Source organism: Onychostoma macrolepis, chromosome 10 (genome assembly GCF_012432095.1).
Source record: "Onychostoma macrolepis isolate SWU-2019 chromosome 10, ASM1243209v1, whole genome shotgun sequence".
Classification (NCBI taxonomy): Eukaryota; Metazoa; Chordata; class Actinopteri; order Cypriniformes; family Cyprinidae; genus Onychostoma; species Onychostoma macrolepis.
Genome location: NC_081164.1, coordinates 20,831,016 through 20,855,434, shown reverse-complemented (window position 1 = coordinate 20,855,434; position 24,419 = coordinate 20,831,016). Strand labels below are relative to the sequence as shown.

The following is a 24,419-nucleotide window of genomic DNA, read 5'->3' as shown; positions in this document are numbered from 1 at the left end:
GAGATCCCATATTCATTTATTTTGGTTAGTTTCCACTAATACAATAATTCAGTCAGAAAATTAATCATATATACATTTTTTTATCTTACAAGGGGCCAGTATTACACTATTGTCTTCTTACAGAGCTTACAGCTGAATTGAATTTGTTTAATAATTGATTAATTTTACAGTTATTGAACCAATTGTGAATCAATACTGAACTTACTCAAGCCGAATAATAACTTTTTAGAGATGCTTTACAGCGAAATTTGAACGTGTCTAATATTTGAAAAGGTTTTATTTTTATTATTAGGTTATCATTTTATATATATATATATATATATATAATTTTTATTTTATTTTCCCACGTAGGAACTTATTATTATGGAACGTTTACTGACAGCCTCGTTTCCGCCCGGACCATTAACGTCATCAGGAAGCGCGGCGGCGTTAAAAACAAACGTACACTTGTCGCAAGAAGAGATGAGAGAAGCCGCTTTCAGTGGAACAGAAACAACGCGTTTTTATTGTTTTTCATAGTAATATTCTACCGACCATTTGAGGATCAACCGCCACCAGTAAGATGCCCAAATATTTCAATAATATACACAGTCTGTTTGTTTTGACACTTGCTGAACAGTGTGATTCTCTTTCATTCGTATGATTGAAAGTTTGTCATTTGTTGATCAGTAGACAGTCGCACATAAAGAAATTAAAGCTAAGTACTGCTTAATGCTTTTAGATTTTCTGTAAAGTGTCCTAATTTGTAGTGTTTGCATTAGTCTGGTGGTAGTCAGTAGTTGATATGTTTCTCATGCAGGTATGCCGAGCAGCTGTCCCGACTGTGGCTCGTCTAATGTGGTGGAGGATGATCTGTATTCTCAGAGGCAGTGGGTGTGTGTGGACTGTGGGTCCGTGGTCTCTGAGGGACATCTGACCACCTCACTGAGTGAAGAGACCCAGGGCAGAGGTAACCCAGCACAGGACACTTCACTGTTAACTGATCTTAATTCAGTCTGCTTGAAAACTGCTGGGTTGACATCTGTTTCTTTTGCTTTGTCCAGCTGTGCCCTATCATGCTTCCACAGAGGTGTTCAAGCAACCGTGTAGAAATCTAATTGCTGGTAAGATCAACAGGCCCTAATATTATTAATAACCTAGTTATGTTATTTATAACATAATATTAACTAATAACCTAGTTAATAGTTTTTTAAATGTTTGGAGCTTTCTGTCAGGTCCAGCGAGTGGATTTTTATGGAAACAAAACTTTCTGGTATCCTAGTCTACGTCAGTGTTATTGTTGTATTATTTTTATTCTATTATAGTATTTATTAATATTAGCCGTTGTTTTTATTTTTAGGATTTATTTTAATTTTAGTGTAAGTTTTAAGTTTGTGCTTTTGTGATTTGATTTATTATTATTATTTTTTATTTAATTTTTTTTTGTATTATTTCACTTATACAGCATTTATAATTTAAGTTTTTAGTTGTTTTTTTTTTTATTGTTGTTTTTTGTGGTTAGTGGAATAGCTCACCCAGAAATTAAGATTTGCTATTAATTTAACCTCAGGCCAAATTTTGCATTACATCACTTGCTCCCCAATGGATGCTCTGCAGTGAATGGGTGCCGTCAGAATGAGAGTCCAAGCATCACAATAATCCACACCACTCCAGTGCATTAATTAACATCTTATGAAGCAAAAAAAGCTGTGCGTTTGTGTGAGAAACAAATCCTTCAGATGTTTTAACTTCAAACTGCTGCTTCTGGCCAAAATACGAGTCCATAATAATGCTTCCTCCAGTGAAAAAGTCCATCTTCTGTCGGCACCCATTCACTCTAGAGCAGTGTTTCTCAACCCAACACTGCACATTTTGTGTGTCTCCATAATCAAACACACCTGATTTAACTCATGAGCTCATTAGAAGAAACTCCAGGACCTGAAATGGGTGTGTCAGATAAGGGAGACATACAAAATTTGCAGTGTTGGGGGGCGCCCAGGACCAGGGTTGAAAAACACTGCTCTAGAGGATCCATTGGTGAGCAAGTGATGTAAAGCTAAATTTCTTCAAATCTGTTCTGATGAAGAAACAAATTCCTCTACATCTTGGGTGGTCTGAGGTCGAGTATATCAAAATGTTTAATTTTGGATTAACTATTCCTTTAGGTTTTTTACATAAAATTTATATTTTATTTTTGCTGTATTTTATTTACAAAAGTACCAAATTTTCAATGACCAAAAATGTAATAGTAACACTGGTAAGTCATACAAACGTTAAATGATTTGCTGGGTTCTCATGGTGTTGTCAGTTGTTTGGACAGGATAAGTAGTATACAATCTGATCAATTAGAAATTTTCTCTCTTTCCAGGCTACTCTCGGGTCCGTGCACTGTGCCGTATCCTCCGATTATCCAACGACATGGAGTCTGCAGTAGCGAGTCTCTTTGGGCGCGCTTACAACCACCCAAACTTCATCTACGTGACCTTAACCAAGAAAGAGATCTTGGGAGGCTGTTGCGTACTGTCCGTCTGTCGCCAGTGCAACTGGCCTGTTGCCATGGGAACCATTGGTTACCTGTTGGGAGTGGAAAATGCGACATTAGGCGCCGTTTATCGGGAGTTTACAAAGGCTCTGAACATTGAGATCAGTACTATTAGCATCATGGACATGCTGGAAAGCTTCTGCTATGAGTATGTCTAGCGCTTTTATGACTCGCACAATATTTTAGTTGATGTAAAAGTCAGATTAACTTTCTTTTTTATTTTTTTTTTTTTTTTTTTTTTTTGGTAGTTTCAAGCTGGGTCCTCAACAGGTGGAAGAGGTGTTTGCTGAACCCCCCCAACGGCTGGTGGACAGGACGTCTGCTTTGATTGAACTAGCCACTGATGCCTGGATAGTGACGGGCCGCCAGCCTTTGCCCCTCCTCATTGCAGCGGTGTATTTGGCATGGCAGTCGCTAAATCCTATGGTGAGTGATGGAATATTTTCATAATTGTGTCATTAAGTGATTTAACACTGAAAGTGAGACCTTTGTGGTCCAGATGTCTGTTAAAGATGTGCGGTGTACAAACATCTTATAGACGTCTGTCAGTTTTATTTACATTCCAAATCATAAACGCCTTTTATATTTTATAAACATCTATTTGACTTCTAATAGGGAAACATCCTATAGACGTATTGTAGATGTGCAGACACTCTAAAAAAATACATCTTGCAGATGTAAATGCATCTCTGTGACTTGCGTGTGCTATCATCAGTGCATTTTGTAAGACATTGGAAATCTGACATGCTTTTTTTTTTTTTTTTTTTTTTTTAAATGAAATAACTTTATTCAGCAAGGATGTTTTAAATTGATCGAAACTGCTAAAGTTAAAACAAACAAAAAAATATATTTTTGATATATATATATATATATATATATATATATATATATATATATATATATATATATATATATATATATATATATATATATATCAAAAAATTTTCTTTTTTTTTCTACAATGAATGGACATGAAAAGTACCCTAAATTATAGAATACATAATCATTTGCAGGTCCGCATGAAATACACCTTCAATAAGTTCTGCAAGATCGGCCAAGCGCCTGAACAGTCGTGGCGCAGGAGCAGAGAGTCAGTTGTGAAGCGGCTGAAAGAGCTGCGGGACGTGCTGTGCAAGCTGGGCCGAGAGCTGCCGTGGCTGAGGGGCGGTGTGGTGGAGCCCAACACTGTGGTCAAACTGGTGGATGACATCCTGAAGAACCGCAAGGCGTTGCTCACGAGGGCAGTTAGAAACTACGAACAGCAGCTGCAAAATGAGACTCAAACTGCACAAACGACAGATTCAAACTGCTCCGATTCGCCTTCCTCAAAGACTCCTGAGTTCGTGGATCCCGGTCAGGCAGAATGTGAGAATCCTCCTGATGAAGAACTACCACCAAACCACTGGAGTAAAAGGCACTTGTTTTTACCCCCCTGCGTGAAGAGTTGCAAGCGGCAGAGGGTTGACGCTCCGCAGCTGGAAGTGACCGGAGATGAAGACATATCAGACAGTGAAATAGAATCATACATTCGCTCTCAGGATGAAATTGAAATGTATCAAAAGGTTCGGAAGGAGCTAAAGGAGGCATAATTGTGTCAGTCTTTACATATGCTGCTGATATATATATGCTGTATACAATTGCTGCTGATTTCCTGATACTATCTTTTTTTTTTTTTGTTACATGATTGATTTTATTTCATTCATTGCTCTGATTAGTTCTGTTCATTGTTAATAAATGCATTTCTGTTTGAACTGGTAAATTTCTAAATGATTTCTGACTATTCATGTTCTGTTTTATGTAGCAATGCCATTTCATTCTTGTTTGAATCAGTGATAATTTATAAACTTTAAATTGAGTGTTTGAATATTTATTTCTAAATATTGTTAAACTTTTTTTTCATTAAAAACAAATCTTTTGACATTTGACTGCTGTTATTTTGATGAGTGCATTAAAGCTGATACGTATTTATTATTAGAAATCTCTTCATTGGTATTTCGTAAACATACTACGTAATGGAAGGTTTTTATTAACTCCGCAACATCTAATTAGATAAAATTAGGTCTTTGTTTTGCAAATCAGCAGGATTTTTTTCAACATGCATGGCTGTTATGAATAGGCTAGCTGTGTTTGCAGGAAGTAATTTATAATCTTGCCGGAGCCTGTAATTTCATATTGTCTGATTGATGCATGTGCTTTTTGCTTAAATTGCTGTGTCTAAAATCTGTGTCCAAAACAAATAGATTTTCCATTAACATTGTGCTTTTGGAAGTTTCATTCCAGGAGCTTTAATTTCTGAGACCCTGATATTATTAGCGTCGGCATTATTAGTAGGTTATGTACCGTTTGCCTGATGCCTGAGGCTGTAATAACCCTGTCCTGCAGGTGTGTGGTCTCGACCATGGTGAGGGTCATGATGATTTAAAGTGCCTTTTCTCATTATGTTGTCTTATTTGTATGGTATGTATTGTCATGAGAGCTTTTGGTTTTTGATCAATTGCTGCTTTGAACAAAAGCCCCTCTGGCGACTCTGATTCTGATGCATTTACCCAAGGTATTGTACACTTGAAAATATTTGAGTAACATTACGTTTGATAACAGAATATCAATCTAACTAGCATTTACTTAAAAAAAAAAGCATAAACATGCTTTTCGCAGTTAATGTGATGATCTACACCTGAACACTACTTCTTAAAAGTTTGGAGTCAATAAGATTATTTATCTGAAAGAAACAAGTTAACACTCTTATTGCATTAAATGAATCAAAAGCGACAGCAAAGATATTTGTATAAGATTTCTATTACAAATCTGTTCTTTTTCACTTTTTAATCATAATAGAATCCTGAAACAACCGTATCACCGTTCACACAAAAACGTTAAACAGAACAACATTGATAAACGTTTGAGCAGCAAATCAGCATATTAGAATGATTTCTGAAGGATCATGTGACACTGAAGACTGGAGTAACGATGCTGAAAAATCAGCTCTGCATCACAGGAGAATGACATTTTAAAATATATTAAAATAGAAAATAGTTATTTTGAATTGTATTAAGTGTTCATAATTTTACTGCATTTTTTTTCAAATAAAAGCATTGAGCATAAGAGAGCATTTTAAAATCATTAAAAAAATCATACTGAACCCAAACTTTTGAACATTACTGTGCATTCATTAAAAAAAAAAAAACGGCAACTGATTAAATGTAAATCTTTATTTTTTTTTAATGAATAGCATGCAATAATTTAAACAACTTGCAGAAGCTTTCTCAAAGCACAGATAAATAAGTTGACTTTGTTCTCTGTTGTTTGTGTGCGTGTTTGGCTCTTCCATTCATTATAAATCAGACCTTTTTTTTTTGATTATCGTGTGAGTGTTCACATATTGCACTGCACATTCATAGAGCTACAGTGTACTCCGTGATCACAAAATCATCTTGATTCATAAGCAGGAAATTGCTAATGGAAAATAAATGGCAAAAACGAGGCTCAAAACTGACCCCGTTTACTTCTTTACTACAAGTTTCTGGATTTATTCAGCATGATTCCAAAGAAAACATTTCTTTTGTAATTTCTTTGTAAACTTTCAGCAAAACAGATGGTCTTGGTCAGACCCTTAAATTTTTAAATTTTTTTAAATTAAGGTCTCCAACATCTCCACCTTTCATATAGAGATACTTTTCACCATGTATTCAGTTCCTGATGGATAGAATTAACTCAAATATCCCGTTTTACTCACAAAACATCACATTGCAAGAGCAAAATGGGTTGCGAATGCCACTTCATGTAACCTTGTGGGATTCTTGGAGCACTCTGAGAAAAGCCCAACATTAAGGTTACAATCATCCGTTTTATTTCAATAAATAGCGATGAATCATCTCAATAAATGACACATAATGAATCATTCAAGTTAGCATTTGCAGTCCCTCAATTACGCAAGGGTTTCCATCCATCATGTCTGTTTGGACCCAGACATTTATTGTATTTACATTTCGTGGGCCATTTTTAGATCTTAAATAGAGCTTTATGTGTTTTCAGCCTTTCTGAAGCCACGAGTGGCATCACAGCACGACGCTCGCAGTGGCGCAGTGGTTGGCCGGTATGCCGATGCGACGGTGGCAGGTGAACATCTTGCGCAGCTCTGCACGGAAACGGTCGTGGAGCCAGGCGTACAGGAACGGGTTGCAGCAGGACGAGCTCATAGCGCACAGATGACACAACAGCTGGATCAGCAGGAAATGGCGCTTGTTGATGAGGCGGATGTCGATGTCGCGCAGGACGTTGAACACGTGGATGGGCAGCCAGCAGACTCCGAACGCTGCCACCACCAGAGACACCAGCCGGAAGATTTTCCGCTTGCGCATTCTCTGGGCTTCAGCCTGGTCACGCGTTCGGTGTCCGGGGGCCACGCAGTTGCGGAGTTTGACGGAGATGCAGAGGTAAGAGACGCAGACTGCGGATAAAGGCAGGATGTAGGTCAGTAGCAGCGTGCTGTAGGCGTACACCAGTCGCTGGTTCTCCTGGCCCAACCAGAACTCCTCGCAGATGGTCAGACCCTCGTCTCTGAACTCCACATGATACGTGTGGGCGACAGCGGGGGCAACCAGCACACACGACAGCAGCCAGATACCAGACAGCACATAAGCGCAGGCCGCCATTGAGATTCGCTTCTTTAAAGGGTGCACTGTAGCGTAGTACCTGTTACAACACACAAAGATTTCAGCATTCTTATATGACTCAACATATTATATTATTAGCCCAAACTAAATAATAACAAATAACATTTTGTATAATTTTTTTTTTTTTACTATATTTACCATAACAGTTTTTTTAAACATTAAACACATTTACCCTCCAGATGCATTTCATCTAGACATTAATACATTATACTTTCTATACAAATTCTGATTAATAGAATAATTCAGAAATAATTCTCAGTATCTATATTAAAATATTTTAATTCTCAACAGAATCAAAAGTTGTATTTTTACTGTAGCAAAAATTAAATTAAATAATAAAAAAACATTACATTTTATATTAAGAAAATGATGCCTGTTTTAAGAACTATTAGTATTTTTAGAACTATTAATGCACTTTACCCAGAAATTTTTATTACTGTAGTTCATCTAGACATTTTACTTTTTGTTTTTTAAATTTCTTATTCTCATTAATAGAATAATGCATACACAATTCTCGTTATTTATTCATTTATATTAAAATATAATTTTAATCCTCAACAGAATCAACATAGTTATATTATAATGCATTTTCAAATTATGTTCCTTTCAAATAATACCCCAAAAATCAAATAATAATAATAATAATAATAATAATAAAACAAATTTAAAACTTTACCCCTCTTTATTACTGTAATTCACACTGTAATACTGGACATTTTACTTATTCTCACTAATAAAATATTATTATATTATTTTCACTTACAGAATAATGCATAATTCTCATTATTTACTAAATCATATTAAAACCATGTTAATTCTCAGATTCAATATAATTGTATTTTTAATAGTAAAAGAAATGCAGTAATATAGTGTTTTTATTCACTTAAATCAACAATAATTCAATACAAATTTAAAAATAAAATTTTCAAATTCATCATTACATTATTATTTCTTTTTGTATTTACATTTACAGTAAAAATAAATTGAATATTGGTAATGAGAAAATGTCACGAAAACATCAATGCAAAAATGGGCTTCATTTTTTCTACAATAAAACAATTATTTCTTTCAGTATGCAATTTATGGGGTGAAATATGACGAATAAAGAAGGCAAGAAACAGTTTAATTTTGTCAACAAACATCAAAGCAGTAGCTGGAAGCAGCATGGATAGTGACCCTCCTTCACTTCCTAAGCCAAACCTCTAATGATCTCCAAACTCCTTCAACATAAAAAAGACAAAACCCTCCTTTGGACACCCTTTCACCTCAAGTGATCTGACCCACTTCAACCACACTTAGCTTTGATATCTGCGTTTCGTAACCGCGTGAGCCATTAGCGAGATCATTAGAAGGTGCTTGCACTCACCTGTCAACCGCAATAGCCGTGAGAGTGAAAACGGACACGTATACAGTGACGGGCTGGATCAGGAACACCAGGTAGCACATGAAGCGGCCGAACGTCCACCCATGAGGGCTGAAGGCGTAGGCCAGCGTGAAGGGGACGCAGGTCACACACATCAGCATGTCTGAGAAGGCCAGGTTGCCTATGAAGAAGTTGGTGACGTTGTGCATCTTCCTCGAGCGGCAGATGACGTAGATCAGAAGGTAGTTGCCAAAGACGCCCACCAGCACCACAAGAACGTAACAGGGGATGATAAGCGGCTTGAAGGTCTGGAGCAGGGCAACGTCTGCAAAGGGATAGTTGTGAGGGGCTGTGGCGTTTTGGACCACCGTCACCTCGTACACTTGGCTTCCAGGAGGCTCTGCACCACCTTGCCAGCCAGAGCCCTCCATCCTTTGCGCACAGTGCTCCTGTCTCCCCCTGCTGGACGGACAAAAACACAAAGGCCATCGCTGGTTGATTTAGATTAGATTTAGATTTAGATTTAGTCATTTTGCAGACGCTTTTATCCAAAGCGACTTACAATTGGTTGATGTGTGAAATTCAGATTAACGGTTGTTCAGTGGTAGCTTCTTAAACTTTTACATTTGTTCTCGCTCAGTCTTGAAAATTTTGTTACATAACTGCTCAGTTGTGAATTGAAATGCTTTAATGTACCTGTATGAAAGCGACTTCAGAAAATGATGGTCTTAAAATAGCTTTTTGTTCCCTTTTTTTCCAGCATCCAGGCATTTTAAAACAGCAGTCTTTGCCTGTAGTGATGTATTTTTCCAGAGTCTTTCACTGTCAAACAATGATTCTGAATTTCAAAGCTTAAACGCTGCTTAAATTCAAACTTTTCATGTAATTTGTGCAAATACAAAAAGATTTAAATGCCAGACATTTGATGAATTGGCATTAGACTTTATTCTCTGAGTGAAACTTTGCAAAAGAGAGCATAAAATGCTCCATTTCAAACTTCAAATTTAGGATTAGAAGCTACAATATTTTTGGGTGCTGAAATATCCATTTTTACGTTAATGTACTTTCACTGTCACAAACAAGAATGAAAAATGTCAGATCTTAGCAGGTAAGCACTGCTTAAATTCAAACGTTGCACTCATGTCATTTGTGCAAATGCAAAAAGGCATTTAAATGCCAGTCATCTGATGAATTGGTAATATATTCTCTGGTCTTGCTGAGTTTCATAAAATGCCCCCTTTCAAACACTGCATGGTACGGCAAGTATGAAATGTGTCTATAGAATTCAATATTTTGCTGCTGAAATTAATAAAATATTGATAAGCAGATGACATTGAGTTTATTCACAAAGTGCAACATGTTAAACTGTTTTAAACTGCATTTTCTTATTCTTTTCATTTGCATGCGGGTTTTAAGATCTTTTTAATTGAGAGGTACTTTTAAAAATTAATATATTTCATACATCTGGAGTTCATTAACATCTCTAAAGACTAAACCAAGTTTGCAATGTCATCATATTCATAAGGGCAGCATCTTATCACAAAAAAATCCGCTAATAGGGACAGTAGATAAAAGCCTCTCTTATACATCAGAATAAAGGTCATGTCTTATCTATATGGTCTGAAAAGGAATTAATTCCAGACAAGATAATTATGTTCTTTGTGGAAGTGAGTCTGCAGTACCATAAATAAACCCATTCGTTCTCTGACCATAAGTGTTAATTACCTCGAAGGGCAGAATATTATAATAGAAAATTATTCTCCATTCAGAAATAAAGCTTCATGTATTCGGTTACATCCTTATAGAGCTTCTCAAATGACCTCTCAAGACTCGGAAAAGGTAAGGTGTCACTCACTGAGGCGTTACCATGTTAAATGGCTACGTGCTTGTACCTTATTCGCCTCTAAACGCTACATAATAATACTTTAAAAGTACATATTAGTACTTTATATCAGTATCTTTTAAAAAGGTAAGCTACAACCAAAATGGAGAAACTGCGGTGTGATTATTATTATTTTTTAAAATAAAAGATTGAATCATTATAGAGCTCATTAACAGCACACAGAAGCTGCAACATTAAACAGATACTTATAGCTTTCGTCACCCTTGACAGCCTGTATGCCTAAATGCAGAACTCTCTAATAAATGCATAGCCTGCTGATATTTTCTTTAGAATGCAGAAATATTACATTACCTAAGATAAAGAGATACTCCTTCTTCTGAGTGGTGTGTTAATGCATCTTTTCTCCGGTGCGGTGCGCCGAGTGTCTCCACGCGTCTGAAACGCAGCTCTCCTGCTTCAACAAGCACACCACAAAAAACAGCGAGAGACTGAACGTGCTACAAGTGTTTCACAACAGTCACTCATGAAACTCCTGTCACCATGAGTCAGTGAAGAAGACAGTTCTAATGAGAGGGGTCTAATTAAGGCTCGAACGCCCTCAAAAGAGGTTTTAAAAAAGAAGAAAAAAATCTATCTATAGGATACACACTTATTAAACGTTTCACTATCCACAAAAGTTTACAAATTAGTCAGAGAACGTTTCGCTCACAACAGTTCGTTTGTTCGCTGTCTGTATTGGACGGCACATCTAAAATGACTTAATAAATTGTGAATTTACACATCATAAGTTATTCCTTTTTTCATAACATAACTCCGCTATTATGCCTGTACGGTTGCGCGAGACGGACCTCGATCAGCCTCAACTGAGAATTACTGACAGACATATAAAACGTCGACCCAAATTAAAGTCATAATTTGCACATGGTTTCGGTCTCTCTGCTGTCCATATGAGGGAATGTTTTTTTTTATCAGCGCTAGTTCATTACAAATATTAGCTACTTTGCAGCAGAGCCGTTGAAAAAAACGGCTTTTTGAAGCTTTCAAGTGTTATGTCGTGTTCCAATATGGAGCTGCAGTCGATTAACTGTCACGTGAAGCTGTCTAACACTGATTGATAGTGATCAATATGGATGGAGCACCAAGACTAACCTCTTCGTCTACTTCATGTGAAGAAAGAAAACATCAACGTTTGGAATGGCATTAGGGTGAGTAATTATTTAAGGTGAGTATTAGTTATTTAATGCCAGAATTTAAGTTTTGGGGTCAAGTTGAACTATTCCTTTGAAACAGAGAAGCATTAAATAGTAGGCTAACAGTGACACAAAACTGGAAAAATGCTAATTTGATACAAGCCCAGAGGTCAACATAATAAGGCAAACTAATGAGCTTGCATTCATTTTCTGTTACTTAGCCTACTTGGCTAGTTTTAGCCTAACGTTAAATGATGAGCTTTCATGGCCTGAGGATCAGAAATCAGCTCCTTTGTGCTGCCAATAACAAGCACCTCAGGCAAACACCTGCTCTGATGAATAATAATGAATGACCTATAAAAACACTAAAACTAATTCACACCACCAGTGACACACTATTTTTATTTGCTTGGCTTTTGAGACTTGATTTGTCGCACTTGTATTTTTTGCTGTGATTGTTTTTTGGCTCACCATGTATTAGTGATATTGTTTTGTGGTCTACTATGTTTTAATGAGTTATCTTAATGATCTGCACAAAGCATCTTCTCTGAACTGAGGTTTCCGGCTCATCGTTTTTAAAAGTAAATGTCCCACTGCTGCAGAGCATGCTAGTAGCCTAATGAAGAGATAAACAAAACACTTGAAAGCGAGCCGCACAGGTCTGACATTCAGAGAAATGCTCTTTTGTGCATCTTTGTCTGTGGACATTTTATATATAAGAGCTTGGCTTGAGGGGAAAAGATAATGTGCCACCTGACGTCATCAGCAAGTGGCGGTAGTGCAAGCTGAATTAATATCATATTGGTCTGCACATTATCAGAATATACAAGGGACAAGCTTCTTCTCACGCAAGTGAAATTGAAATGAATAGCACACCATTTACAGCCTCCATCCCATTCAGAACAGATACACATTCTCTAAATTATATTAGGCTACATTATTTGATTATTTGAGAGTCGTGTACATGGCACTTGGGAACAAAATGGACTTTTAAAATCTTCTGGTCTTTGTCTGCATGTTATTTTGCATATGATTCAATCTGACGCAGTTACTGTAATATGTTTTACTCTATGAAGATTTTTATTATTTTTATTGCCAGCTTTTAGTTTATTTTTCATAGCTTACAGAATGTTCTCCAGATGAATATGATTTGCATGTTTTTAAAAGGCAATACGTGTACAGCTTTCAAACATGTTCCCAGAATAGGACATATATGTTTCTCTGTGTTTGGTGAAACATGATTCAGAGACTGCGATGTAGAATGCAGAAATAAATTACCATAATACACATGATTTTTACCTGCAGTGCTACAGTGAGGACTTTAGAATGAAATAGGCCTTTTATTTGCATAAGTAGTTTCTGCTTGCACTTCTTTTACATAATATGTATAGCCTTTTTAAAATACACATATGTGACCCTGGACCACAAAACCAGTCTTAAGTCTTAATTTTTTTAATTTAAGATTTATACATCATCTGAAAGCTGAATAAATAAGTTTTCCATTGATGCATGGTTTGTTAGGATCGGATAATATTTGGTCGAGATACAACTATTTGAATATCTGGAATCTGAGGGTGCAAAAAAATGCAAAATATTGAGAAAATCGCCTTTAAAATTGTCCAAATGAAGTTCTCAGCAATGCATATTACTTATCAAAAATGAAGTTTTGATATATTTATGGTAAGAAATTTACTAAATATCTTCATGGAACACGATCTTTACTTAATATTCTAATAATTTTTGGCGTAAAAGAAAAAGCGATTATTTTGACCCATGCAATGTATTTTTGTAGCTATTATTGTAGCTATTGCTACAAATATATCCAAGCGACTTAAGACTGGTTTTGTGGTCCAGGGTCACACATTATGTGTTATTTTACTTATTTTGGTACAGATGGACGGATGGATTGATAGACAGACTGACTGTGCAGAATGATGATGAGTCTGAGGGATTGTTCCTGCAATTTAAATTAAATGTGTGCAGTAAAAATCAATTGACATTTATCATTGTTATTGAATAAATGTGACTTTGGCCTTTAATTTAGATTTATTTGATCAGGTCTCGATGGCTTCCACATGCTCATGCCAATTACCGTCCTGCTGTCCCAAAACTGTTTGCCTGGCAACAGCAGATGTGTCTTCTCTGGTTGTTAATGGCTTTGTTATTATGTAGCAGAACATTTTCTTTCAAAGGCATCAAAAGGTGATAAATCATTTTGGATCATTGTGCATAAAACAGTGGCGTCAGCTCTGTTGTAAGAAAGTGCATTTAAAATGCGCTTTTTATCTCCCCTCCTCACAAAACACCCATCCATTTTGCTTTTTAGTGACCACAGCTCTTGGCAATTCTCACAACATAATTCCATTTCTCATGACGAGCATCTCTATTTTGGCTCCACTTCATTCTTATATTCCGCCTTTTGCTTTCCTCCCTCCTCTGTTTGTAAGCTCGTTGTCACAGTTGAGAATCCGATTAAAGGTCTCTAAAAAGCTCAGAAAACAGCTCTGTGGATGTTGAAATCTTGTTAATGATATTCACTAATCTGCCTTTTGCATGTTGCTATGGGAAATGTTCACATTCTGGTATGAACGGAGAACAAAATGAATGTCCTAATTGTATGCACTCTGAATGCCACATGGGTTTCATTATGTGTCATGTGCTCAGCTTGCATGGAAAGACCATCAAAACAAATTCATTTATTTGTGATTTTTGTACAGAGCATGTGGAGTGTTTTCTCTGTGGAAGCATAAACCTGTCATCATTTATTCACCCTCGTGTGGCTCGAAACATGTACAACCTGCAAGTCTTTTGTTCAGGTTTGGAACAACATGAAAGTGAGTAAATGAAGCCAAAAAATTGGATTCTTGAGTGAACTATGCCTTTAAGGGCAGATTTTCCTTCACTGTCAATTTGTCCTACTGAAAACTAGTGTGAATGAAACTCATCACCCTGCAAAGCCCCTTTGCTAACATGTTTGTCAAGATCTACAAGGCATGATGTTCTACCTCCAGCAAACAATGAGCAGTGCTGCACTGGGTGTTTATGCGTTCATGAACATTTTCAGCTGTTTTGTTGAAAAGACATTTTGACCAGCGGTAGACTTTGACATGCTGAAAGAGTTTTCTCAGTATGAAGCCCCATCTCTGTTTGCTGTCCCATTAAATGCAAGGGCTTTCAGTCGTATTGGTGGTTTATATGGCAAACTGTAGTGAGGTAAACCAATTACTAATGGATAAAATTAAGTCCTGCCTTCGTTTAATATCCCTTTTCACTCTGAGGTATCACATATAAAATAATTGAAAAACAAAAAGGAATAGGCCATTCAAGATGTTGATTTCTTAATTTAATTTAGCATTACATCACCAATGGATCCTCTGAAGTGGATGGGTGCCGTCAGTATGAGGGTTCAAAAAGCTGATAAAAACATCACAATATTTCACAAGTAATCCACACCACTCCAGTCCATCAATTCATGCCCTGTAAAGCAAAAACGCTGCATATTTTTAAGTAACAAATACAATTCTAGCCATCTTGCTGAAAAAGTTGTCTTGTCTGAAGCTGGAGAGAAATATGCACAAATCACTTTTTCATTGGAGGAAGTGTTGTTATGGATTATGGACTCATATTTTGGCCAGAAGTGATAGTTTAAAGAAAAAAAATATTTTTTATTACAAACACGCAACGTTTTGCTCCACAAGATGTTAATTGATGATTATTGAGGTGTTTTTATCAGCTGTTTGGACTTTTATTCGGACGGCACCCATTCACTGCAGAGGGTCCATTGGTGATCAAGTGATGCAATGTTCAATTTCTTCAAATCTGATGAAGAAACAGACTCATCTTCATCTTGAGGGTGAGTGAGCTTTAAGCAAATTTTCATTTTTGGGTGAACTATTCCGTTGGTGCTTTCTCACGTACAAACATGGATTTGCCTAACTTTCATGCTAGGTTAAGGATTATAAAAGATTCATAAATTGAAAATGGCAAGATCTTTCCCCATTGGCCATTGGTCTCCTGGGTAATATTCACACTCCACTCCAGCCTTATAATACACTATTATTAGAGCTAGGATGGAGTCTAGAATATTTGCAGTTCATTAACACTACTGTAATTGTAGATAAAAAGATAACTTTTCCCTTTAAGCACTATTAGGCCAAACTGATATGCTTCAGCAAAGTGTTTACTACAATTTCAAATCCTATATAAACTGCGCTGTTGACAAAGACTCAGAAGCCTTTTATCAGCTGAAATGTACTTTCATTTGTTCTGATACTCAGTTCTTAACTTTAATATATTTTTATGATTTAGTGTATATATAATTTAGAGGTAGAGAAAGCAGTAATAATTGACGTGGTTATGATGTTTTGCTGGTTGTGCCCATCATAACAACAGATGCTGCCTGGAGGCAAAAAGTGTCTTCTTCCATCTTTCCACATACATCTCCGCTCCTGCTTGTTTTCTGTTATTTCTGAGGAGTCTAAATGGATGATCTGAAGTTTTGTGCATTGAAGCGACAATGAGAAAAGTCTTTTAAACTACTCTGAGGGCTCTCCATTCAAACTCTCTCATCTGGTGTCCTGATGAACCTGTACGTCTTGTGCTGCAGCTGTGCTTGTTATCCTCCCGTGTGTTTGTAGTGCAGTACTCATGTGCGTTATTTGAAGAACACGTCAATGAAACAGGCACACGTATACAAAAATAGAAAATGAAATGATATTGTTTTGACATTGAATTCAAGGCAGGTTTAGAGAAGGAGGAGCCATCTGTGCTCTATATCCGTCTCTGCTGAAGATGTCGAAGTATTGCAGTTTTTTTTTTAAGTGGTTGTTGTTGGTTATGAATTTACTGGAATGGTTCACTTAATATATCTCTCTCTCTCTATTTATGTCTATAATGTAATGATGTACCATTTTAATGACAGCTGATGAGGCAAATTATTACATTCTTACATCCTGAAGGGGGCATTAATGAACCATAATTTTATTTACCCTTACCAAAAAGTAGTATACTTCAAGTTTATTTTATTAAGTATACTTAAGTAAATTTCAAGTATATTTTTAAGTATACTTTTATGTAGTAAGTATACAAATATCAGTGTACTTGTAAGTGTACTATTTCAATACTCCTTGGGACTAAATTGGCCCACTTTCTAGTATATAATAGTATACTTTTAAGTATACTTTCAGTATAACAGTAGTAAACTTTGAGTACACAACTGTTTTTAGCTTGTACTGCAACTATACTAAAAGTGAACTTAAAGGTATACTGATAGTTTGTAGTAGCATTTTTAGTACATTTTGAAGTATAGTCTCAGTATAAAACTACTAAACTAGTAGTTTACTGAAAGTATACTCATACGTTTTTTTTTAAGTGAACTTTACATCATACTTTAAGTATACTACTATGTCCCTATTTAGGTATTAATTTGTATATATTTTGTTATATGAATATCTCAACATACAAAACATCAAAAGAAAGAACAGATTATCTGCTTGTAAACAAAAACATTTTATTCTAGCTTCTTGCATTCTTTTTTTAAACACTTGAATGTGGGTAAGTTTCATAAATAAAAAAATAAACAACAATTTGAACAAAAAGCTGAAAAAAGAAGTGAGTGATAATCAAAATGTAGACGGAGTCAATCAATACCCCAAAGCTTGACAGCCATCATTACCTCTTCATTTGTGACATTTTACTCCATAACGTTCCACAGTTTTGATGCTGTTTTATGTCATATGATCGTGCTAATTACACGTGGAAGCATCTGTTGTTTCAGTTTCTTCTTCACTTGTGTTTTTTTTTTGTGTGGAAATTCTGTAAAGAAGATGTGTACTAGCGCCCCCTACCATATAACAATGAAAACACGGATTCTAGGAGCACATATATTTAGACTTTTCCAAGTATAAGTGAAGTATACTTGCATGTCATTTTAAGCATATTTCTGAGAAGTACATAAAAAGTAGACTAAAAGTATACTTTCCTATTTTTTTAAGTTTAAAAGAAGTATACTAATAGCACACTTGACATATACCCCAGGTGAAAAACAAGTACACTTCCATAATGTACTTAAAGTGCTCTATTTTCGCGCACTAATTTGTACTTAATATACTAAAAATGATCCTTTACTACTTCTTAAGGTCAACTTAAGATCATCTAAGTGTACTCTGTGCCATTTTGAGACACCATGAATATGAAGTAAAATGCACTTTTAACATACTATCTTTGTATTTAGTTAGCACTTGTAGTACACTTGAACCCATCTTTCATTCACTAGTACACTCAAGTGTACTATAAGTGGTAGCTAAATACATTTTTTAAATGCAAAGATAGCATGTTAAAAGTGCATTTTAGTTCATATTCATGGTGTCTCCACAGTTGAGTACACTTAGATGATCTTAAGTTGACCTTAAGAAGTACTAAAGGATCATTTTTAGTATATTAAGTACAAAATTAGTGCATGAAAATAGAGCACTTTAAGTACATTATGGAAGTGTACTTGTTTTTCACCTGGGTATATAGGAAAAATCTGTCACCTGGACTGCATAGCCAATCTATATTTGGATTTCTCTCTGTGTGATTAGACAGACAGACAGGGAGACAGACAGACAGACTAAGATTTGGTTCTAAAGATGTTGACTACATTCTCTTCAGGATTTTCATAGGCTGACTGTAAGTGCACTATATTGTGCATGTGTAGAGCGGCTCCACATGGTGTTACATCAGCAGTATGAATCACTGATGAAGAGAGCAGTCCTCTATTCTGATGAGGGAACATTGTGCTGGAATGACCAGGCTGGTTCTCATGAGCAATCAGACCTGTGCTGTATACAGGCTTTTAGACCTGGGATCTCTATCTCTCTATCTCTCTCTATCTCTCTCTATCTCTCTATCTCTCTCTATCTCTATCTCTCTCTATCTCTATCTATCTATATACAGTACATTTTACGGAAAGCGAGAGGAAGAGTAATTTTCTGGAAGCTTTTTTCCACTCTACAGCAAACATTATTCTATATACATAAAGTAACGAGAGAGGAAGAGAAGGAGCCTGTCTCTTTCATAATTATTTTTAAACATCATCACAGTTCATATAATAACTTACAGGAAGTTGACTCCAAAAGAAACATGCTCTAATATTTGAAATTTCACATGTTGTATGTATGGAATCCCTTACAAAAAACAAGTTTATTCAAGTGTGCTATTAGTATACTTCTTTTAAACAAAAAAATTAGTAAGAAGAAAGTATACTCTTAATCTACTTTTACATACTTCTCAGAAATGGGCTTTATGTTCTTCTCAGAAATATACTTAAAATGACATGTAAGTATACTTGACTTATACTTGGAAAAGTCTAAATATATGTGCTCCTAGAATTCGTGTTTTCATTGTTATATGGTAGGGGGCGCTAGTACACATCTTTACAGAATTTCCACAAAAAACAAAAAAACACAAGTGAAGAAGAAACTGAAACAACAGATGCTTCCACGTGTAATCTAACATGGTCATCTGACATAAAACGGCATCAAAACTGTATAACGTTATGGAATAAAATATCACCAATGAAGAGGTAATAATGACTGTCAAGCTTTGGGGTGTTGATTGACTCCGTCTACATCTTGATTATCACTCTGAATCCAATTCATATTCTTTTTTCAGATTTTTGTTTAAAATGTTGTTTATTTTTTATGAAACTTACCCACATTCAAGTGTTTAAAAAAAGAATGCATGAAGCTAGAATAAAATGTTTTTGTTTACAAGCAGATAATCTGTTCTTTCTTTTGATGTTTTGTATGTTCAGATATTCATATAACAATATATTTACAAATTAATACCTAAATAGGGGCATAGTAGTATACTTGCAGTATAAAACTACTAAACTAGAGACTATACTTCAAAGTGTACTAAAAATGCTCCTACAAGTATTTAATTACTAAACTATCAGTATACCTTTAAGTTCACTTTTAGTGTAGTTGCAGTACAAGCTAAAACATTTACATAAACTAGTTGTGTACTCAAAGTTTACTACTGTTATACTGAAAGTATACTTTTATATACTAGAAAGTGGGCCAATTTAGTACACTTACAAATAGTACACTTATATCAGTGTACTTGTAGCATACTTTTTTGTATACTTACTACATAAAGTATGCTTAAAAATATAATTGAACTTATTAAAATAAACTTGAAGTATACTACTTTTTGGTAAGGGCCCTTTAAAGGATGCTCTGATAAGTTGTGTGATAATCACTTCCTATGCCTCGATCGACGGTTTCTCACCTGTCTATCACAAAAAACAATCAATCACACTGCGATGATGCAAAAGAGCCTACTTCACTTTCATGTGGTGTGATGGTTTTAGAGGTGTTGAACGATTCTCACAATAATAGTTTACAATAATTAAGTTCTCACAATAATAAAATAATAGCAGTGTCATTTCGACCTCCTCCAGAGATCGCATTTGTCAGCCGCATACGTCTCATTTCAAATAATTTCAAGCAAATCAACAATTATAAAAAAATACCATTATATCTCATAATGCTAAAATCGCTTCTTTCTTTCTTTAAGTTTGTTTGTAATGGTTGGTTTTGTGAAATGAGACGGCCTCGAATGACATATGCGGCCGACAAATACAACCTCTTGGCAGTGCAGCCTTTTTAATGAGACACAGCAAATGTGGAACATCAAATGTCAACTAAAGGTTGTAAGTCGAGCCTGTTACAAGGTGGCAACTTCTTGATTAAAAAACTCCAGAGCAAATGGCGTTAACAAAAGCTCTCAGCTCATATATGTTCTGTGTCCACATCCACGCTTAAGCATGTTTGAAGCTCCAGTTACAGTAACAAGTATGATGTATATCTATAGCGCCATGGCAAAAGAAGTCATATAGTTGTGGGCTTGCAGTCTGAATTGAATGGGATTAGACACAAATATTGTGTAGCTGTCTTCACTAGCTGTGTGCAAAAAACTAGAGATTAGTGTGTTGCCGCATTTGAAATGCAGTTTTAAAAACCTTTATTTTTTATTTATGTATTTAAGAATCCAAGTTTTGGAGCTGCACATCAAACTGACCAAATCACCTGATGCTTTATGTTGTGAAATTTCAGTGATTGGGCAATAAATGCAGTTAATCTCAAACAGATTTAAATATATGGTTAAACCTTGAGTGAGTTTTATAATTTAAGTAAAAAATTGAGTAGTCACTGAACATATTTTTTAAATATTTTTTGCTGTTCTTTTTGCTTCATTCACATTGCTTTACCATGTCTTTAGTGTGTATCTTTAAAGTTTCAAAAAGCCTCTTTTCTCCAGTTGGCTAGCAAATTAAACATGCAATACAAACAATACAGTCTGATTATGAGTTTGTCTTTTAATGAATCGTTTTTGAATCAGTCTGAAAGATCCTTCACTGAAAAACTCACTAAATCAGTCAAATCGAATACTAAATGGTACAGCAAATGGTTCAGTGACATCTTTTTTCTAAATGTTTTTATTTTTTTTTCATAGTACGTTTTGTGTACTTACTATGAAAATGTATTTATTATTTGTATACTCTACATTTAATATTATAAAACATGATAGATGACTAAGCCCCGAATCGGAGGAAGGGGTGGGGGCTTGGCGGTGGTCTATCGTATTGATGGTCTTCATATTGAGCTGTCTCCTTTCCACGAGGTGACATCGTTTGAATATTTGGCATTTAAAATCACTGGTCACACTTCACTGCTCATAATACTGGTGTATCGTCCTCCTAAAACGAACATACAATTTCTATCAAATTTGTGTGAATTGCTGACAGTTGCTTCTGCCCAATCTACAGCTATGCTATTGCTAGGGGATTTCAATATTCATGTTGATACTGATACCGTTCATGCCCTTGAATTCATGTCTGTCCTTGATTGTTTTAATATGCAGCAACATATTGATTTTCCAACTCATGTACATGGCCACACACTGGACTTGGTTTGTTCTACAGGTATTGACATTATTGCCTCTAAAGGCATGGGTATCTCTGATCATAAACTGATTGAATTTTCTTGTGATTTGTATATTCCAAAATCTGTTGCTAAATCTCTGATTGTTTATCGTGCTTGGAAGTTTGTTGATCCTCTGTCATTCTCTGCTGCTCTTAGTGATTCCCCCCTTTCTGATTGCTATAGTCTTTCCAGTGCTGAAGACATTCTTAATCTCTATGATGAAAGTATTTCTACTATTTTGAATCATTTTGCACCCTTAAAATTTAGAACCCTTGGTTCAATACTGAGCTTAGGGCAATAAAAACCAAAGGCCGCCGGCTAGAAAGGCTTTATAAGAAAACTGGCCTTGTTGTTCACTCCTTGGCTTATGCTGAACACATTAAGCAGTACAGGAATGCTCTTAATGCAGCCCGTTCATCTTATTTATCCACTTTTATTAATAAGTCCAAAAACAGGCCTAGAACATTATTTACTTCAATTAAAAAGTTAATTCAGCCTCCTTCACGGTCTCTAGAGAGCTCTGATCAAATGTGTGACGCTTTCCTGATCTTTTTTCAGAGTAAAACATCTTATACCTGTCTACACCCTACCTCTGCTCCCACTACTGAACTTCTCTCTTCAAGCCACGCTCATAGTCTCCCTAGTTTTGACTCTATCGCCCCCACAGTGGTTGATGAGATGATCAGGCTGTCTAACTCCTCTACTAGTCTTCTTGATCCTGCACCTACCCTCTTGTTGAAGAATTGCTTGCCTGCCCTGTCAATACCCATCACTCATTTCATTAACATGTCAATATCATCCGGAACTGTACCTCCCAAGCTTAAGATTGCTGCTGTCACTCCAGTTCTTAAAAAGCATGGTCTCGAACCATCTTCCCTAAGTAGCTATAGGCCTATTTCTAACTTATCCTTTCTCTCTAAGATATTAGAAAAAGTTGTTGCCTCCCAGTTACAGACCTTCTTAACTGAACACAACCTCTATGAGCCCTTCCAGTCTGGTTTTCGCCCATTACACAGTACGGAAACATCCCTGGTTAAGGTTATCAATGATCTTCTTTTAGCTTCTGATTCTGGTGCTCTTAGCACTCTCCTTTTATTAGACCTCAGCTCAGCTTTTGACACTCTTTGTCATGAGATACTCCTTTCACGACTTTCAGCAATTGGAATTACTGGCACAGCCCTTGATTGGTTTTCCTCCTATTTGACTGGGAGGCAACAATTTGTTATATACCAGAATCACAGATCATCTACCAAATTCTTCATCAGCTCTGGTGTACCTAAGGGTTCTGTTTTGGGCCCTCTCCTCTTCACCATTTATATGCTACCAATTGGACAAATAATAAAGCACTATGGGTTTAACTTCCGCTGTTACGCAGATGACATTCAGATTTATTTTAGCACACCTTCCACTTCAGTGTTTCCTCCGCCTTCATTAACAAATTGCATCAAGGAACTCAAGCTTTGGCTAGAGGCAAATTACCTTAGATTTAACTCTGATAAAACTGAGGTAATTCTGATTGGCTCTAAAGCTGTTGTGTCAAAGCATTCTAGTCAACTGCTGGATCTGGATGGTGATCTGATTATGCCCTCCACTAAAGTTTGCAATCTTGGTGTTCTCATTGATTCTACTCTTTCATTCAACGATCATATTGGTAAAGTGGTTAAGACGGCTTTTTTCCATCTATGTAATATCTAGCGTATTCGATCCTCTCTCAGTCAGCAGGATGTTGAAACTGTTATACATGCCTTTGTTACATCCCAATTAGATTATTGTAATTCACTTCTTTGTGGCATCTCAGCTAATAATATCAAACGACTACAATATGTTCAAAACTCTGCTGCTCACTTGATTACTCACACTAGAAAGAACGATCACATTAGCCCTATCCTTTATCATCTTCATTGGCTCCCGGTTTCCTTGCGTATTAACTTCAAGATACTAATTCTCACTTATAAAGCCCACCATAACATTGCTCCTCCTTATTTATCTGATTTACTTCTGCCATATGTACCTGCCCGTTCATTAAGATCTTCTAGTGAGGGATTGTTAGTCACCCCTAAGTTTCGTCTGGTGACAATGGGAGCTAGGGCCTTCAGTGTTGTTGCTCCCAGATTGTGGAATGCTCTTCCCCAAACCATCTGTCAGGCATCCTCCCTTCTCTCCTTTAAAAACCTCTTAAAAACCCATTTTTTTTCTGACCATTATTCTTCAAGTCATTGACTGTGAACTGTACCCTGTTATGGATGTTTATCTTCATTCTTTCTGTATGTAATCTAATCTTGTAAGTGGTTTCTGTATATTACTCTTAGCTTTTTTTTTTCTTTTTTTTTGGTATTAAGCCTGATTTGTAAAGTGACCTTGAGTGCTAGAAAGGCGCTATATAAATAAAAATTATTATAATTATTAATAACAACAAATGAGAATTAATGAATAAATTTATAAATAAATATAATCATTTAATTTATGGGCTGTATTTAATACCATTTGACATTAAACCTTGTTGGCCGTTTTTATCTTCGCTTATCTATCCTAAAAGCTGAGCAACTGCTGAAACCAACCTAAGCTGCTTGGTTTGCCTAAGAGGTTTTGACCTTCTTTAGATGGTCAGGCTGGGAGACCAGCTCGACCCACCTTAAACTAGCTAAAACCAGCCAATCAGCATAGGCTAACATTGACATTTCTAACGTATGCTAGTACATCTGTAGCATAACAACTTCTAGTTAGCTAGTCCCCAACACCGGTAAGCAGGTTACCAAAAGTGTGTTTTTTTTATTTATTTATTTTTTATTTTTGACCTCATTCACTCTTTTGGGTGCTATTCAGTCGATGCTCAATGCTAATCCAGAGAGATGGTGTTA

At 36.0% G+C, this 24,419-nt stretch overlaps 2 protein-coding genes across 6 annotated transcripts; one reads left to right on the top strand and one right to left on the bottom strand.

The window, feature by feature from the left end:
• Positions 1-397: 397 nt before the first annotated feature.
• On the top strand, positions 398-4,410 carry brf2 (BRF2 RNA polymerase III transcription initiation factor subunit). Its single transcript, XM_058789095.1, has 6 exons — positions 398-557; positions 800-949; positions 1,044-1,103; positions 2,348-2,669; positions 2,770-2,947; positions 3,535-4,410. The coding sequence occupies exons 2-6, from the start codon at positions 802-804 to the stop codon at positions 4,108-4,110; spliced, it is 1,284 nt and encodes a 427-aa protein (XP_058645078.1). The 5' UTR covers positions 398-557; positions 800-801; the 3' UTR covers positions 4,111-4,410.
• Positions 4,411-5,754: 1,344 nt separating this feature from the next.
• Positions 5,755-11,675, bottom strand: prlhr2b (prolactin releasing hormone receptor 2b). 5 transcript variants are annotated; one of them, XM_058788966.1, is made up of 4 exons: positions 11,550-11,675; positions 10,752-10,851; positions 8,561-9,016; positions 5,755-7,213 (listed from the first exon to the last, which is right to left on the bottom strand). In XM_058788966.1, the coding sequence occupies exons 3-4, from the start codon at positions 8,986-8,988 to the stop codon at positions 6,577-6,579; spliced, it is 1,065 nt and encodes a 354-aa protein (XP_058644949.1). In that variant the 5' UTR covers positions 8,989-9,016; positions 10,752-10,851; positions 11,550-11,675; the 3' UTR covers positions 5,755-6,576. The 5 variants fall into 5 exon arrangements, with proteins under 5 accessions (XP_058644949.1, XP_058644948.1, XP_058644947.1 ...); XM_058788965.1 differs by lacking the exon at positions 11,550-11,675 and adding an exon at positions 11,110-11,489; XM_058788964.1 differs by having other exon boundaries at positions 5,756-7,213; positions 8,561-9,019; positions 11,550-11,672.
• Positions 11,676-24,419: the final 12,744 nt, after the last annotated feature.

Excerpts from the sequence above, each read along its gene's own strand:
- prlhr2b (XM_058788966.1), bottom strand. The coding sequence starts at position 8,988 with ATGGAGGGCTCTGGCTGGCAAGGTGGTGCAGAGCCTCCTGGAAGCCAA. Across the intron at positions 7,214-8,560 it reads ACGGCTATTGCGGTTGACAG|GTACTACGCTACAGTGCACC; the intron begins GTGAGTGCAAGC and ends GTGTTGTAACAG.
- brf2 (XM_058789095.1), top strand. The coding sequence starts at position 802 with ATGCCGAGCAGCTGTCCCGACTGTGGCTCGTCTAATGTGGTGGAGGAT. Across the intron at positions 950-1,043 it reads TGAAGAGACCCAGGGCAGAG|CTGTGCCCTATCATGCTTCC; the intron begins GTAACCCAGCAC and ends TGCTTTGTCCAG. Across the intron at positions 2,670-2,769 it reads CTGGAAAGCTTCTGCTATGA|TTTCAAGCTGGGTCCTCAAC; the intron begins GTATGTCTAGCG and ends TTTTTTTGGTAG.